Source organism: Aedes aegypti, chromosome 1 (assembly GCF_002204515.2).
Source record: "Aedes aegypti strain LVP_AGWG chromosome 1, AaegL5.0 Primary Assembly, whole genome shotgun sequence".
In the NCBI taxonomy this organism is placed as follows: Eukaryota; Metazoa; Arthropoda; class Insecta; order Diptera; family Culicidae; genus Aedes; species Aedes aegypti.
Window position 1 is genome coordinate 132,191,020 of NC_035107.1, and position 15,517 is coordinate 132,206,536.

At 37.9% G+C, this 15,517-nt stretch overlaps 1 protein-coding gene across 2 annotated transcripts in view; it reads left to right on the plus strand.

Moving 5' to 3' along the window:
• LOC5575874 (homeotic protein ocelliless) overlaps nt 1–15,517 on the plus strand; it is a 108,471-nt gene that overhangs the window by 49,009 nt on the left and 43,945 nt on the right. The window contains exon 2 of one of the 2 annotated variants that reach the window (XM_021847978.1): nt 8,585–8,865. In XM_021847978.1, coding sequence (XP_021703670.1) covers nt 8,691–8,865 — 175 coding nt within the window. In that variant the 5' untranslated portion in view covers nt 8,585–8,690. Of the gene's footprint in view, nt 1–8,584; nt 8,875–15,517 lie in introns of both variants that reach the window. The other variant, XM_021847971.1, reaches the window with a different exon arrangement.

Below are 15,517 nucleotides of genomic sequence, written 5' to 3' on the forward strand. Positions count from 1 at the left end.
GCCGACTAACGTCCTACGTGGAGAAACGTCAATATGTCGGTCAATAGGTATACCAAAAAACCCTGAAAATTGATGTTCTTACAAACTCAATATTGCACCATTTTTCCCAATTGCCTAGAATTCTATAATCAAGCAGCGGCATCAGCACAGTGCTCTTGCGCTTTCACGCTATACCACCACCGAGTGCGAAAAATTCAATTTCTGCCGATATATCTTTGCCGTTCGACTGTTTCCCTGGCGGTAATCAGAAAAAGACTACAAAACCATCACACAAAGACTCACACAATTTTACGCCTCCCTGCTACTGAATTGAGCACCGAATAGTTTTTCCCGGTTTTCTTATTGCCCTTCACAGCAAAGAAGCATCCTTTTGAAGGTGAGGCTAGATCGACTAATTTAATCCTGCCAGCCATCCTGTCAGTCAGTCAACCAGCCAATACACCCGGCCCCGAAGGCCCAGCCGTATTGAAAGATCTACAGAGCGAGCGAAAAGAACAATGAGCAGCCTAATTTCTATCCCGGCAACGACCAGGCAGGTTTCCTTCAACCTCCAGGATCCAGGATTATCCTTTTGCCGGTTCTTCTTATGCGTATGGGTTTATAATGCCAGGACATGCTGTTGTTTGTTTTCAGTATGCATGTTAACCGAAGCTCCCTCAAAGAAGAGGCATCGGAACCGATCGATCGATATCTGCCCGAGAAGAAGGGGGCTGGAAAGGTCGATAAACATGCGTGTAACGATAATAAGTGGCTGAACAACAGTAGGGTGCGGCTGATTTTTATTTATTTTAAAGTTCTCATCAATCAAAATTCGGGTGCTCTTCTGAATGCAAGTTACATAAACAGAGAAATCTGAAAGTTTGAGCCAAAAATATTAAGATTTCGAGGTGACACACGCGACATTAAGGTGATTTTTTAAGTTACAAATTATGATTATCATTATCAGAGGTTTACCTAACCTTGGTACTTTTCAACAAATTTAAATATTTCAGCACCATTCTCATTAAAATTAACTTGAAGCAAAATATCGGGTAAATTAAAATTTGTCCAAAGCTGTTAGTAGTATTCGCCAAGAGCAGTAATCTTAATTTAACTAAAAATTAACTTTCAAAGACCATAACTTCACCATAACACAGTTCTCTCCCAAAGTATTAGCTTTCGACGTTTTGTCATTCTGACATTTTGTCTTTGGGGCGATCCAATAATTACGTAAGACAATTTTCGAGGTTTTTCAACCACCCCTCCCCCCATGGTAAGATTTTTTGTATGAAAATTTGAAATAAATTGTATGGCGCGTAAGAAATCTCAAACCCCCCCTCCCCCCATAAACCCTTACATAATTAATGGACATCCCGTTTTCGACGTTTTGTCCTTTCTCGGGATTTTGTAATTCAAATCTTCTGCCTCCCAACCTTTACCGTCGTAGGGATGCTTTGAGGGTCTTAGGGACAAAATGTCGAATGCCTAAACGTCGAAAGGGACAAAACTTCGAAAGGACAAAACGTCGAAAGCAATCATCTTTCAACATTTGTTTGTAAAATATATCTTATTCGCATTCTGGTCGATTAAACATGTTTTAAATTACGTTTGGCACATTGTGAATTGTTTATTTCTCCGGAAAAGAATAGTTCTTCCTAGTAATTCTTATTTTCTTCCAATTCTCTCCTCTCGACGTTTTGGAAGTCGACGTTTTATCGCCCAACCGCTTTGAGGATCTGAAGGACAAAATGTCGAAAGACAATACGTCGATTGCCAAAATGTCTAATCAAAAACGTCGAAAGGGACAAAACGTCGAAATGGCAAGACATCGAAAGTGGTGAATTTTCAACATTGTTTGCCAGAGTTCTTTTATATGCTAGGAATAATGTTTGGCACATAATGAATTATTTATTCTCTCGGAAGAGTTTCTTTCAATTTCTTTCTTTTCGACGTTTTGTCCCTTCCACGTTTTGTCACCCATCTCGAAAGACAAAACGTCGAATGAAAATAAATCTAAAGGCAAAACGTCGAATCCTAAAATGTCAAAAGGGACATTCTTACAAGTAACGTTTGTTTATTTTTTTTAATTCTTTCCATTTGACGTTTTGTTTTTTCCACATTTTGTCCCTTGACGTTTTGTCCTTTCGTGAGCTTTGTCCCTCGACGTTTTGAAATTCGACGTTTTTTCTTTTGACGTTTTGTCACCCAACCATTGTGACCCATAGGGTTGGGTGATAAAACATCGAAAGACAAAACCTCGAAAGCCAAAACGTCGAATTCCAAACGTCAAGGGACAAAACTTGAAAAGGGAATTGGAGGGAAATGAAAGTTTGTAGGAAGAATGGTTTCCTTTCGAAACAACAAATCATTTGACATTTGTCTTTTTGGCGTTTTGGGATTCAACCGGGGCCGCAATGGGGAATCCGAGGGTGCCATGGCTCCACCTCACATTTTTTGGAGCCCCTACGAATTCTACTTCACCATCAAAAGTATGAGTGATAACTTCAAACTAATGCGATGATATCGAATATTCATATCAGATCAAAAAGTGTGGAAAATTCCAGACTGCTACATAAACTCATAACGAAATATATTTCAACTCTGTTCAAGTTTTCATGAATATGCATAATCTTGGAAAAACACTCTGCCAAATTGATTTCAATTCATTGAAGTTTATCTACTGGAACTTAAGTTTATAAAAACGGATATTTTTGGATTACTCGACACTTCGGCCGGACTTATTTGACCTATTTCAGGGACAAAATGTCGAATGACAAAACGTCTAATGCCATAAAGTCGAAAGTAATTAATTTTCAACAGCGACTATGAGTTTTTTTAAATCCTGCTTGATTCAATGTACTATGAATTACGTTTTGCGCATAGTGAATTATTTATTCTTTCCAAAGAGATCGTTCTACCAAGAATTATTCATTTCTTGCCACTTTTTTCTTTTCGACATTGAAGGGACGTGTTCTTTCTACGCCAAGGCATTCGACAGTTTTGTATTCGACGTTTTGGGCTTCATCAAGGGCAAAGCAAAAAAACATTGGCTTCAAATTCATATTAAAATAACAATATATCTGTATATCAGGGCTGGTAGCAAGCATCTTTTAAAAGACTAGGTCACTGTTTTAATGCATATCTCTAAAAAGTCTCTATTTTTATGAAAGCCCGACTTTTTGTACAGATGTTGAACTCAGTAAGCTCGTTTTTTTCTACCAAAATTTGTTATAGTTTTAGCTGGTTAGTTGTTCAAATAACAAAAATTATAACAAAATTTCCTCTACATTAAACAAGATTAAAAAAAAATATGTTTTAATTCAAAAATTACAGTTAGCTTCAAACTAAACAAAAATATAGTTCATTGTGTTTTTATCATACCTCAATTGTAACAACATTTGTTGTTTGCACTCGATTTTAACTTACTTTTAGATTACTCGTAACTAATTCTGTTACAATTTTGCTCTTGACCAAAACAATTTTTTAATAGACTATGTTACAATAACTGAGTTTGTTGTAATTGCGTTATAGTTTCTTCGAACTACGTGGTGTGCTTCGAACAAAAATAAAACAAAATTTGTAATTTGTTACAAAATTTGATATAATTATGATGCAATTTTGTTGTGATCCACTGGTCGGGAGGTCTCTGAAGTATTTTTTTTATCTCAAATGGCCTCTTCAATCACCTTTTTACAGTCAATCCTGCTGCAAAATTCTATGGGATTCAGAGAAACATTCATAGCCAGATTTTTTAAAGAAAAAGCATCACGCATTCTGCTAGTGTTTTTTTTCCAGAGATTTGAATTTCAATACTCAAGAAATAACTCAATAACAGGGAAATCAATGTGAGAATCATTAGATAAATTTCTGGAGGACTTTCTTAAGAAATTTTTAAAAGAATAATTTGTGGAATATCTAGAGCAATTTCTGAGGTTATCGTTAAACAAATCAGGTTAAAACTAAAAAAGTCGACAATCTTAAAGGAATTATTTAGACAGTTCAAAACAGGAACACTTATTGATCTCCTGACGAAATCTTCGATATAATTTTAGAAGAATGCATAAGGCAAATACTTGAACAAATTTCTGAGAAATGAAAAATTGCGTACAGTAATACAAACAGTAATACTTATCGTAATGTTAGAAATAACTTTGAAGTTCCCTTAGAGAAATTTCTGACTGGGTTCTTTGAGAAATTCTTATGAAAACTGTTATCTCCTGATTTCTGATACTCATCTTGATCTGATAGATGTTTTTCATTTGTTTTGATGACAATTTGATTCACTGCTCTAGTTAGAGATGGGCAAAAAGAATCGGAGCCGTTTAAAGATCCGGATCACTCAAAAGAACGAGTGATCCGTGGCTCTTTTTTGAAGAGAGTGGATTCATTTGATCCAAACGGATCAGACAAACAGTGATCGGGAAAGAGAACGAACCGATTCATTTCCCCTATTCTCCTTCGTTCTTCTCTAGGCTTTATTATAACGCTTGTCACGTCCCTTGCTTCGCACGCCACACATGCAAGTAGAATTTAGAGCTGCTCCGTACTCTCAGCGCTCTCAGCTTATACAGACAAATATGCCCCACCCACTTGCATAAGGGCAGATGATAGAGAGAACAAATGTTTACTTGAATGGGGAAATCGGCCGAGTAATCGAGTTTCTGGAGAAGAATGAGTGAACAAAAGATACGAAAAATAAGATGCATGTCGCGCAACAGGGAGTGAACCGCTCTTTTTCTCGTTCGCTTGATTCAGTTAGCTTTTTCTCTGCGAGCCGCTGAGCCACTGAACCGTTCAAAAGATCCGGTTTACTATCACTAATATGAGCCGTTTTGCCCATCTTTAGCTCTAGTCAAATGCACATCTTTTATTTGACAGCTGTTGCATACTGCGCAGCTCCGCAAACACATTATCATTGCTTTTAGGATGCATTGAAGTTGGTCAACGCAAGAGCATGATTTCGCCTTCCTCTTTGACCTTTTGGGCAAAGAGCTGCAAAGAGACAACGAAGAGCTGTCTAGAAATTCTCTTTCCCGAACTGAGAAATGACAAAAATGCTCTCCACTTCGTTCGAAAGAGACTCTCTTTCTCTTTGGAGCACTGAAGTTGGCAAAACAAACTCTTTACAACTGCGGGAATGAAAATAAGCAAACACAAACGTGTAAACTCTTCATCCCGCAGAGCGCGGATGCTCAGTTTGTGTGTGGGTAGAATCGCTTATCTTTTGTAGCTGATCATTGGAAGGTGGAGAAACAGGCTAAATCAAGAGCAAGGAAGATGCCTGCTTCTGTATGGTTTCTTATTTTGACTGGTACGCTAAACATGATACACCGCGCGGCTGTGGTAAAGCTTCCAAAAACGCGCATTTGCTCAAAAATCCTCGCGTCGAATGGTCCAGGGAAGGAACAGCCGCGTTCGATGAAACACCGCAATGTTATCTCCCATAACAATGAAGTGAAAGGGAGCAAAAGCGCGGCTGTACTTTTCCTCCGGGCAACGCCGTGTGTCCTTTTGAGCAACCGCGCTAATAGTTTACTTGGTTCCTTCTCGGTCTTTTTTGGCCCCTATTTTGCTTGGCATGAAGGTCATAACGATGCCATTTTAAGACCCGCAGTCGCTACCAGCCCTAACATATGGAAAAACGATGTATGCAATAGAAATAGTTTTATTGAGATTTATTGTAAACTTCAATTCCATATTACAAAGGTGATTTCTGTCACAAAATCCTAAAACATTCGTTCGCATTTAGAAAAATGGCTGACTGGATTATCTAAGGAATTCTTATCAAATATGTAATCTCCTGATTCATATTAGATTTCTTTTTTTTTGTTTATGCTTCTTCTATTTTTGGTTTTCTTTTGGTCTCCTTTTGATCTATTTTTGTTTCTGTTTGGTATCTTTTTGGTCCCTGCTTTGCCTGTCATGAAGTCTGTAAGTTTTCAGACCCTCAGTTGCTATCAGACCTGACATATGGAAAACATATAAGCACTGATTATACCCCATTACCCCGAATCACTTTAGACCGTCTTGCACTGCGCATTCGAGGTAACAGCATTTTGAGATATGCCGTTTGGCGTTAAGATGTTCGAGGTTATGCGTTTCGGATCAATGGGGTAGAATCCAAAAGAACTTGAAAGACCCTTTAAATTGTATTTTTAATGGAAAATTTCTGTTTTTAGCTAGTTTTTGTAGAACAACTAAGTTTAAACAATTTAAATCTATCCCGATCATTGGAATACAACTGAATTATTACATAGTTTGTTACTTAAATAGGATGTTGTTTATAACAAAATATGTTATAACTTTGACTGGTTACTAGTTAAACAAATTATGAATCAAAATATGTCCCAATTTAAACTAATATATAAGTTATTATATCAAAAATTAAAGAAAGATATTACTTTTTTGTGTTTTCTGTCATATTTTTTCCTACCATGCAATAAAACTCACCATGTTTAAGCATTTACTCTCAGATACTTTGCAACAAAATGTGTTATAATTACGATTATAATTACAACAAATTTAAAGCCCCCTTTGTTATTATAACAGATTTTGTTTCAATTGAGTTATAGTTACCTCAACTAACTCATAGGGCTTCTAACAAAAATAAAACATAATTTGTTATTTGTAATTTCTTTTGATTTTATTGTAATAAAATTTTGTTGTAATCCACTGGTCGGGATTCCAAGTAACCAAATAGAACTTAAGTTTGCCCTGCGTGCAATCATACAGCTGACAAGCCTTATATTTGTTGTATAATAGCACCAGAAGCCCAAAAAGCCGAATCAGCGTGCTAGTAGTTACTTGAGATGTGTTCAATCTAAACTGTTTAAAACCGATCAGTTTATATTCAAAATCAATCGGTTGAACAATTATGAAGTTATAGTCAAACAAAGTTCTATTTTTCAGTTTTATAAGGAATTATTTGGAGAAAACTACTTTCACAAATATTCAACAAACAACCAAGTTTTCATCAATTTGATTTTATGGAGAATCATGCCAAAGTATTACAAATTTGTTGAAAATAATAAATTTATGTAAACTTTGCTGAAGGATATATTTTATTGCTCCAAAATGCACCTTCAAATAGCTTGGGCTTCCTCAAAATCCTAATAATATTTGTTTCAACTTTGAGATATATCTTGATTTGAATGCAGAAGAGCACGCGAATTTATGGTTTTCGCAAAAATAAGCCGCACCCTACTGAGCAGTCCGCGTGAGTGGCAGTTTGTTTGGATATTGGTTTTTGTCGAAATTATTCGGGAGTTGCAGATCAATGCCCGGGCCGGAGCTCCTACATGACGATGATGGGCTTCAACAACACAAGCGGCAGAAGAAAACAACGAAGAACTGAGAATGTGATAAACTAAAGAGACAAACCTAGTCGAGATAGCCGCAACCGCAAACAAGCTGCTCCACGCCGAAGAAATGGCAGCATTCAGGACGGAGAAGGTGAATGGACAGCAACATAAATAATCCATTAAAAGGCACCGAAAATTTATAGAATATTTGTCACTAGTTTTCCTTCTATCCCCGGGTCCAAATATCTGCCTGTGGTCGGACCTTTGAGCGCGCATACCAAAGAGAGGGGAAAGAAAAGCATTCCTAAGCCTCAATAATCATCAGCTTCAGCTGATATATGTGAGCAATTGTGGTTATAGATTTTTAATATTCCATCTAATATCTACACGAGTCTTTTGTGCTCATTTCTGGGGTCTTTCTCGGGGCCACTCGCCACCGCTAGGAACCACCACCGGCTGAGTCGTTAAATCCAAAATGAACCGCTTCGGCAATTTTCCGTTTTTTTTTTTGTTGGTTTTTCGAAATTTTTCCGTCGGACACAATTGAATAAGCAGCTAATTTCATAATTTAGAATATACATTCGACTGCACCTTTCGCCGCTGGATGTGGCATGTGCTTCGTTTTTTTTGGGAAACGAGCCTGCTGCACTTTTGATAGCGCGATTGCCGGCCATTTCAGGAAGGAAATTGACCGGTAGCACCCACACGGATCGGGTTCCGGATCGGATTGGGCGTGAGAATATTTTCCAAATTCAAAGGATTATATTCTACGATTTTGGTTCCGAATGACCGATTTCTCGGATTGTAGCAGCGCGTTTACTTTAAGACGTTCGATATGGTTATGAGCCCGTGACGACATTGTACGGCGAGATTAACGAGCGTGTAGGTATATAAATATTTGGATTGGATTAGTAAGATGTTGGAATGCATGGGAAAAAGAGTGAATGAAGTGATGCTTGTCAATGATAGGTAATTCATGTGGATCGGTTTCATCGTAGACAAGATTTGGTTACGATATATAACTTTGAATCTCTTTGAAAGTAGATTTGTGTTTTTAAAATTCTAAATAAAATCAAAAAGGATTTTCATTTAACATATGTGGCATGAAGAGCGCCAATTACAACAGAAACACCCAGAGTTTCAAAAGCTTTGGTTCCAAATGACGAAAAAAAAAAATGTTTTATACACCTATGAATGATATAATACAATAAATAGTTGATGTCATATTTAAATTTCTACTTTTATGTTCAGAAACTTTCGAACCAATCTAACGTTCATCTCCCGATTTGTTCCTCTCTTTACAGCCCCGGAAATCCTACAGCACCAGCGCCGCCGCCTGCCATCATCGGTTCTCCGGATCAGCAGCAGCAAAAAATTAGCACCGTGGCGCTCCATTCGACCGAGGCCCTGATGGCGGGCTTTCTCAAGTCGACTGACCTCGGTCCGCACGGTCCGCACGGATACGGCAGTTCGCACCACCCGCACCATGCCCATCCGCACGGACCGTTGCCGCCCGGAATGCCTATGACATCGCTTGCCCCGTTCGGCTTGCCCCACGGGCTCGATGCTGTAGGATTCCCGCAAGGTATGTGGGGTAAATATTCGCTTTTTTCTTACTTCCTATTATTACGTCCCGCTAGTCAGTAAGATCGCCTGTATAATCAACGAAGCGAACCACAGAGATGCCCTTTGCGGCGCAGCAAACAGTGGACGTGCCAATTCGCTTATGGGTTCAACGCATCGTACAGTGATTTTGCCCAGTAGTGTGCTAAATAGGTCTGATTGAACTGCCTTCCGTAATCCTTGAATAATTGGGTAGTTGATCATTATTTTTCAAATAATAGTATTAGTAAGAATTTATTGTAATAAGCAATCTTATATTGATGGAATCAGCCACTTAATTTTATTTTCAGTAAAATTATAAATTGATTAACTCATTACGCGTGGTAGATATGGATACATTATGGGTGAAATTATGAAAAAAAATCCATGTGCTCGACTGGGATTAGTACCTAGGACACTTGTATGCTAGACAAGCACTTTACCAACTAAGTTACCGAGTCACTTGTTGACCCAATTATTCAGAAGGTTACAAGTTTCGAATTCAAATCCCCACAGATCATGTATATTACACACGCGCGCAGAGCGAGTGCGATTTATTTAATGTTGAAACTGTTTGCCTATCATACCTACATTGCTTCCACAAAAACTGTATTGTGGAAGAGTAAAGATGAGGGAAGGCTATCATCGTGTCGTTCTCACTCAAATGACGACATGATTACTACGTGTGTAGTATACATGAAAAGAATGGATATGGGTTATGAAAAAGGTCTGTGTGATCTGTGGGGATTTGAATTCGAAACTTGTAACCTTCTTAGTTATTGGGTCACCAAGTATTTCGGTAGCTTAGTTGGTAAAGCGCTCGTCTAGATGCAAGAGTCCTGGGCTCAAATCCCAGCCGAGAAAGTGGATTTTTTTTCATAATTTCACCCATAATTTATCCATCTTTACCGCGGGTAATGAGGTAATTAATTTAATAACCATGCGGATTGGATTACCAAACAGCTCAATATAAGCGTCAATTTATAGTAAAATGTTGTCTAATTTTGAGAAGCTTTATTGATAGAATCTTGTTAGGCTGTCTTGAACAGTACTGGGAATGGATTATAGTAGTAGGCTTGAATTTCGCGAAACTCACGTGGCGCTTCTCATTACAGTAGTTCAAAAACGTGAGTCTAATCAAGTAGCTTATGTTGAGTGCATGAATTTTCTAAATCAATAGTGTCATTGGAGGCTCTAAATGCGGGAAATGCAGCGGGAAGTAGAACATTTTTCTACAGTAATTTTGGGATGCCTTTAGCAACGGGCGTTTTGCTATTTTCGAGGCTTTTTACCTACACGCAAATAAAACCGTTCCGGAAAATACGAACATCCAGTCACGAGTTCCAGAACAGGCTGTTTTTTGCTTTACGAATATACACCATGAATAAACATCATGGAATCGGGAACTATGTTCCACAAAAGAGTCGTAACGCCTGCGATTCTGATTACTGACAACGTACTGATCATGGATTCGTGAATTTTGTTCTGCTTATCGAGAACATTATTCTTGGAAACAGGAACATTGTTTCACTGTTGTTCCGGAAGCCGTGATTTTTATCACAACTTACAAGAACCCACTTTCTGGAGATGAGTTTTTCAAATTTCAGAGCTAAAATGAATGTTTCGACCTGCATATAGAGATTTTTAGCAGCAAGAACATTAAGTTTCAGCAAAATCAGCTAGATTGTAAATATGTCAACAGTACAATATAACAAATGACGGCTCGACGACGGCAGCAACAATCAATACTGTTGAAAGCTATTCTCTTGGGAGATAGCGGAATATGTTAATATATTCAGCAGCAAACCCAGCAGCTTCGAAACAATTGACACCACTTTTACTGAATTAAAAACAGAACTTGTTAGAAATTTGATATAATCCACACAAAAAACGATCTCACATGCCATTAATTATTTATTCAAAATTCGCTGGAAAGCGACCACAGAATTGCAGGCTCAAATTGAGGATTTCTTTATTGTCTACCGTATGTTTGTTTTTGCGCATGCGTTATCCTTTTTGACAGCGCGCGAGAACTTAGTTCTCTTTAACAGGAATCACATTGCGAATATGGATTTCTTGATTCTAGATATCGTGATTTCAGAGTCATGGTATTGAAAGCGTTACTTATCAAGCATGCCAGTGGAACAGGCAAGATATTTGTTCTGGAATAAGTGACTAATTTCATGAAGACGCGGTGCAAAGAATCACGCTTCTGGGAACTGAATCATGAAATAGTACAAGTGATGCGTTCCGTTTACCATGACTTTTTATTCATAAACATGGGAACGGATTTTTTTTGCGTGTACAGCAGCGATGGGCGTGAGTTTCACTGGCTTCGTTGACTGTGATTTACTTTGCTTGGCTACTGTAGAGTGAATTTCAAGACTTTTTCCAACCCTGGTCTTGATAACTATTACTTGTTTTTGGGATTTAGCAATTGAAATAATTGAGTTGACTTCTTTTGTATCTTTTCCTACGTTTTGGCTCGGGAGATGACCTTCTTTAGGGCTCGATATGAAATCAGTTGATCAAAATAACTTGAGAAATGTAAAAAAGTCGGTGTAGTATACGACGCAGCCAGCTAAATGCCTCTCGCTAATAGAAACAAATAAAATTTTTACGGACCGAGGTCTTTGACCATACCCATCTTTTGAGGGCTGTTTGGGCACGTCAGGAGTTAATCATCAATGTTTACTTCCTTTTCCCGATCAGCCTAGATAGCCGCGTAGTGTCGGTAGCAGTTGTTTCAATTGGCTAAGAATTAACACTACGGACTGCCTCTTCCGGTGGTAAAAGTCCACCTCACAGGTGACCCCTAATTCATGCGGCTTTAAGCTTACCGTGCCTAAGAATGAATGGTTAGGGGGGTCTAAATAAAACCTAACCGCAAACGGAGCCTGTGGAGTACCAGGGCGCCCTCTACAGTATTATGCCCTTCCTGTGCTACCCGGAGCAATGGTGCAGGTGACCTCGTGTTTCTCCGAGATAATCGGCTGCCCTTCTTCAGTCTCAACCCTGAGGCTCAATAAGGGTGGGATTATTAAAACGTTGAAATTTAGTTTAAATTTTCACCTTTATGGTTTCGCATTATGCGTTTTACACAGTGTATTCTGTGCTTTTCGCCTTTGGCCACTGTTTAGATATACCGATCTGTTTTTTTTCGCTGCTGGTCTTTTTCGTGCTGAGATTGTGAAAAGCTTAATCCTGCCTAGTTTGGGTAGTGGCTACGGTTAGGATAGCTTAGTTAGACCAATCTTCAGCATAAAATATCAGCAACGATCAATCTTTGTAGACTCATGCAAATGGTACAGTTCAAGTGGCGCTAGTCCAAAAAACTTACTTTTGTGAACTTTTATCTAGGTAACCTTGTGGACCCAGTTTTTGCTACTTTCAGAAACATGAAATGGCAAACTCGCGTTCCATGCCTCGTGCATGCGTGCTCGTTAATAAAGCAATCGTTGCTACACTCATTTCTGAGTCAACTACCAGAGATGTATGTGCTGTCACAATTGATATTTCTGTTGGTGACCTCAATAGGAAATGCGTTTTTCGTTTTGTGGTGTATTTACCACATGATGAACCATCCCCTATGGATGATTTCAAACGAGTTGTCGTCCACTGCCTATGAAAAAGCCTACTGCTGATTGTGGACAGTGATGCTGATACTCATCACATGATCTGGAGCAGCTCAGATATCAATTTGAGAAGCTGCAGTCTGATGGAATACTTAAGTAGTTCAAATCTTGGATTACTTATTATAGGAAATCGCCCCACCTTCATGGTACCTGCTAGAGAAGAAGTGTTAGACATAATGCTCTGCTCGAACAGAATCAGTCACGAGTTGACGAATTGGCATGTATCAGATTTTGAATCATTATCTGATCATCGCTACATCTCTATATGAACATATGAATGTAAATTCGCAGAGTTTGCATTTGTTATATTCCACAAACTGGGAATTGGTTATGACCAAATTCCATGGATTCTCTGCGTCCATTGGAAATCCTAGTAATTTGGATGTTTCCACTTCCGGTGAATTGGGATACAATTGTCCTTGCTTCGAGTGATCTCACTCCTTGCTTGTCACTTTGCTTATAATAAATGTTCCTCACAACTCCCTTCGCGGGACGAGTGGACGATTCCAATTACTTGGTAAATACTTATTAAGTGAAACTGTTTCAGAAACCTGAATCTTAATGACATTCTGTTATTTTTAACCAGCTGTGGTAATGAGCTATAGGCTCTGTTTACGCTCATGCGTTTTGCATTGCCCTTTTTAGGGCGCTGATCGAACCCATTGTGGTATGGAGCTACATGCTCTCATTTCGCTTATGCGATCTTCCCTTTTCTAGGGACCCCACTCCTATTTCCTCCCATCTTTCCCTTCCCTTTCCTCTCCCATCGGGTAAATGATATAATAGGCTCAAATATGGCGATGGCACAAATCTCCCAAATGGCGGGGAACGTGCCTCTGGAGTCGGCCTTCTGATACCTGATACCTGGCTACTGTAGAGTGAATTTCAAGACTTTTTCCAACCCTGGTCTTGATAACTATTACTTGTTTTTGGGATTTAGCAATTGAAATAATTGAGTTGACTTCTTTTGTATCTTTTCCTACGTTTTGGCTCGGGAGATGACCTTCTTTAGGGCTCGATATGAAATCAGTAGATCAAAATAACTTGAGAAATGTAAAAAAGTCGGTGTAGTATACGACGCAGCCAGCTAAATGCCTCTCGCTAATAGAAACAAATAAAATTTTTACGGACCGAGGTCTTTGACTATACCCATCTGCCCTCATAGATGATCACTTGGTTAACGGACAACCCCTTAGTAGATTGTAAAAACTTTGGAATATTCGAAGATTTTTAGGAAAATTTTCAAAATTTTCGGTAAAATCGTCTATTTGACATTCAACACAATTTGCAGTGCTGGTAGCTGGCCTCTTTTAGAGACTTAGTTGCTATTTCAATTTGAGTCTGTGCAAAGTCTCTATGTTTAATGCAAGGTGTCTTTTCAATGGAAAGTAGGTTGTCCCAAAATTGCACTTTGAAGAAAACTAGTAGGCTCAACCTAAGGATATTACAATCAAACTTTTCTATACGGAAAACTCTAAAAAATGACTTTTGGAGGTTGCCCCGTCAAAATTTAAAAAAATCCAATTTTTGTCAGTAATGTCATCAAACAAATATTTATGATTCACCAAAATTTTGTAAAACCCACAGTTTTTACATATTTTTACATCCATTCGGGTCAAGGCTATCTGAAAAAAAAAAAAAAAACTGTGTGTTTTGCACGAAAATTGTGCGCTGATTTTTTAAATGTTCGAATATCATGATTTTTCAAACAAATTTTTATTTTATATCGTCAAAAGTGAGTTTCAAACTTTTCGCATTTATTATTATTTATTTGAGGAAAATGGGAAATTATATAAGTACAAAATTTTTGACGTCATTTCTCAAAGTTCCCCCCATACAAAAGCTTGATTGTCATATCTTAAGCTACCATTTGGAGGTTGAACCCCCAAGTTTTCGGACAAATTTTGGAAAGTCTCTTTTCAATTAAAAGGGTCTCTAAACTTTTTATCACAATACATGTAGGTTCATAAATCAAGAGCTTCCGAAGAAATTTTCATACACATTTTCTTGACTATTCCATAGGTTCTATAAAAATTTCTCCTCAGATTGTGCGAGGAAGAGCCACCGAAAATTTTGGATTGCTCAACTGATTTCTTTTGGAATACTAGTAAAAATTTTCAAGAGATCGCTTTACCAGAAATTCGTTTGGAAATTTGTTTTGGTATGCCTAGAAGAACTTCTCTAGAATTCGCTATAGAAAATTCTTGAGTATTACAACGCCTTGATTATTTTTTCACAGAAACTACCTTATCGGAAAAATCTCAATTCATCCTCTTTTTCCCCTCGTATTTTTCTATTTATCCTTCTCCGCTTTCTCGAGTTGTTACTCTAGGAGATCTTTAGAAAATTCTTTCAAAAGTTCGTCCAAGAAAATCCTCAGATTACTTCCGTCTTTTTTAATGTTATTCGTTTTTGGATATTTTTTTTCCATAAAACCTTACTAGAACTTCTCCACGACCGATTTCTTTCAGCGATTTCTTTACGTGACTATTCCATAGGTTCCTTACACATTTCTTCTCAGATATTGCGGAGAAAAGGTACACATTTTTTCTGCATCAGAAGGTTGCTTATAAATTCTTTCAGCAATTTTCCATGGTGTGCCTAGAAGAACTTTTTCAGAACTTGTTTTAGAACATTGTTGAGAATTTCAACGCTTCCTCCTCGACTCATATTTACAAGAATTACCTAATTGAAAAGATTTGGATTATTACTATATATCCTCCTCAGATTATTCTATATATTCCTCACCAGTTACTCAAGTTGTTACTCTAGCTGAACTTTCAAAAATTAATTGAAGATACTCCTCAAAGATTAATTCCTGAAAATGCTTTAACAAATCCTCCAGGATTCATACCAGGAAATCTTTGAAGAGCTTTTCCAGGGGAATGACCAGGGGTTTCCCCAAAAGTTTATCTAGGGTTTGTTCAACATTTCAACCAGAGGTTTTTTTTTTACTTTGTGGGGACATGATACCACTACGACCATTAATTTGATCTATTG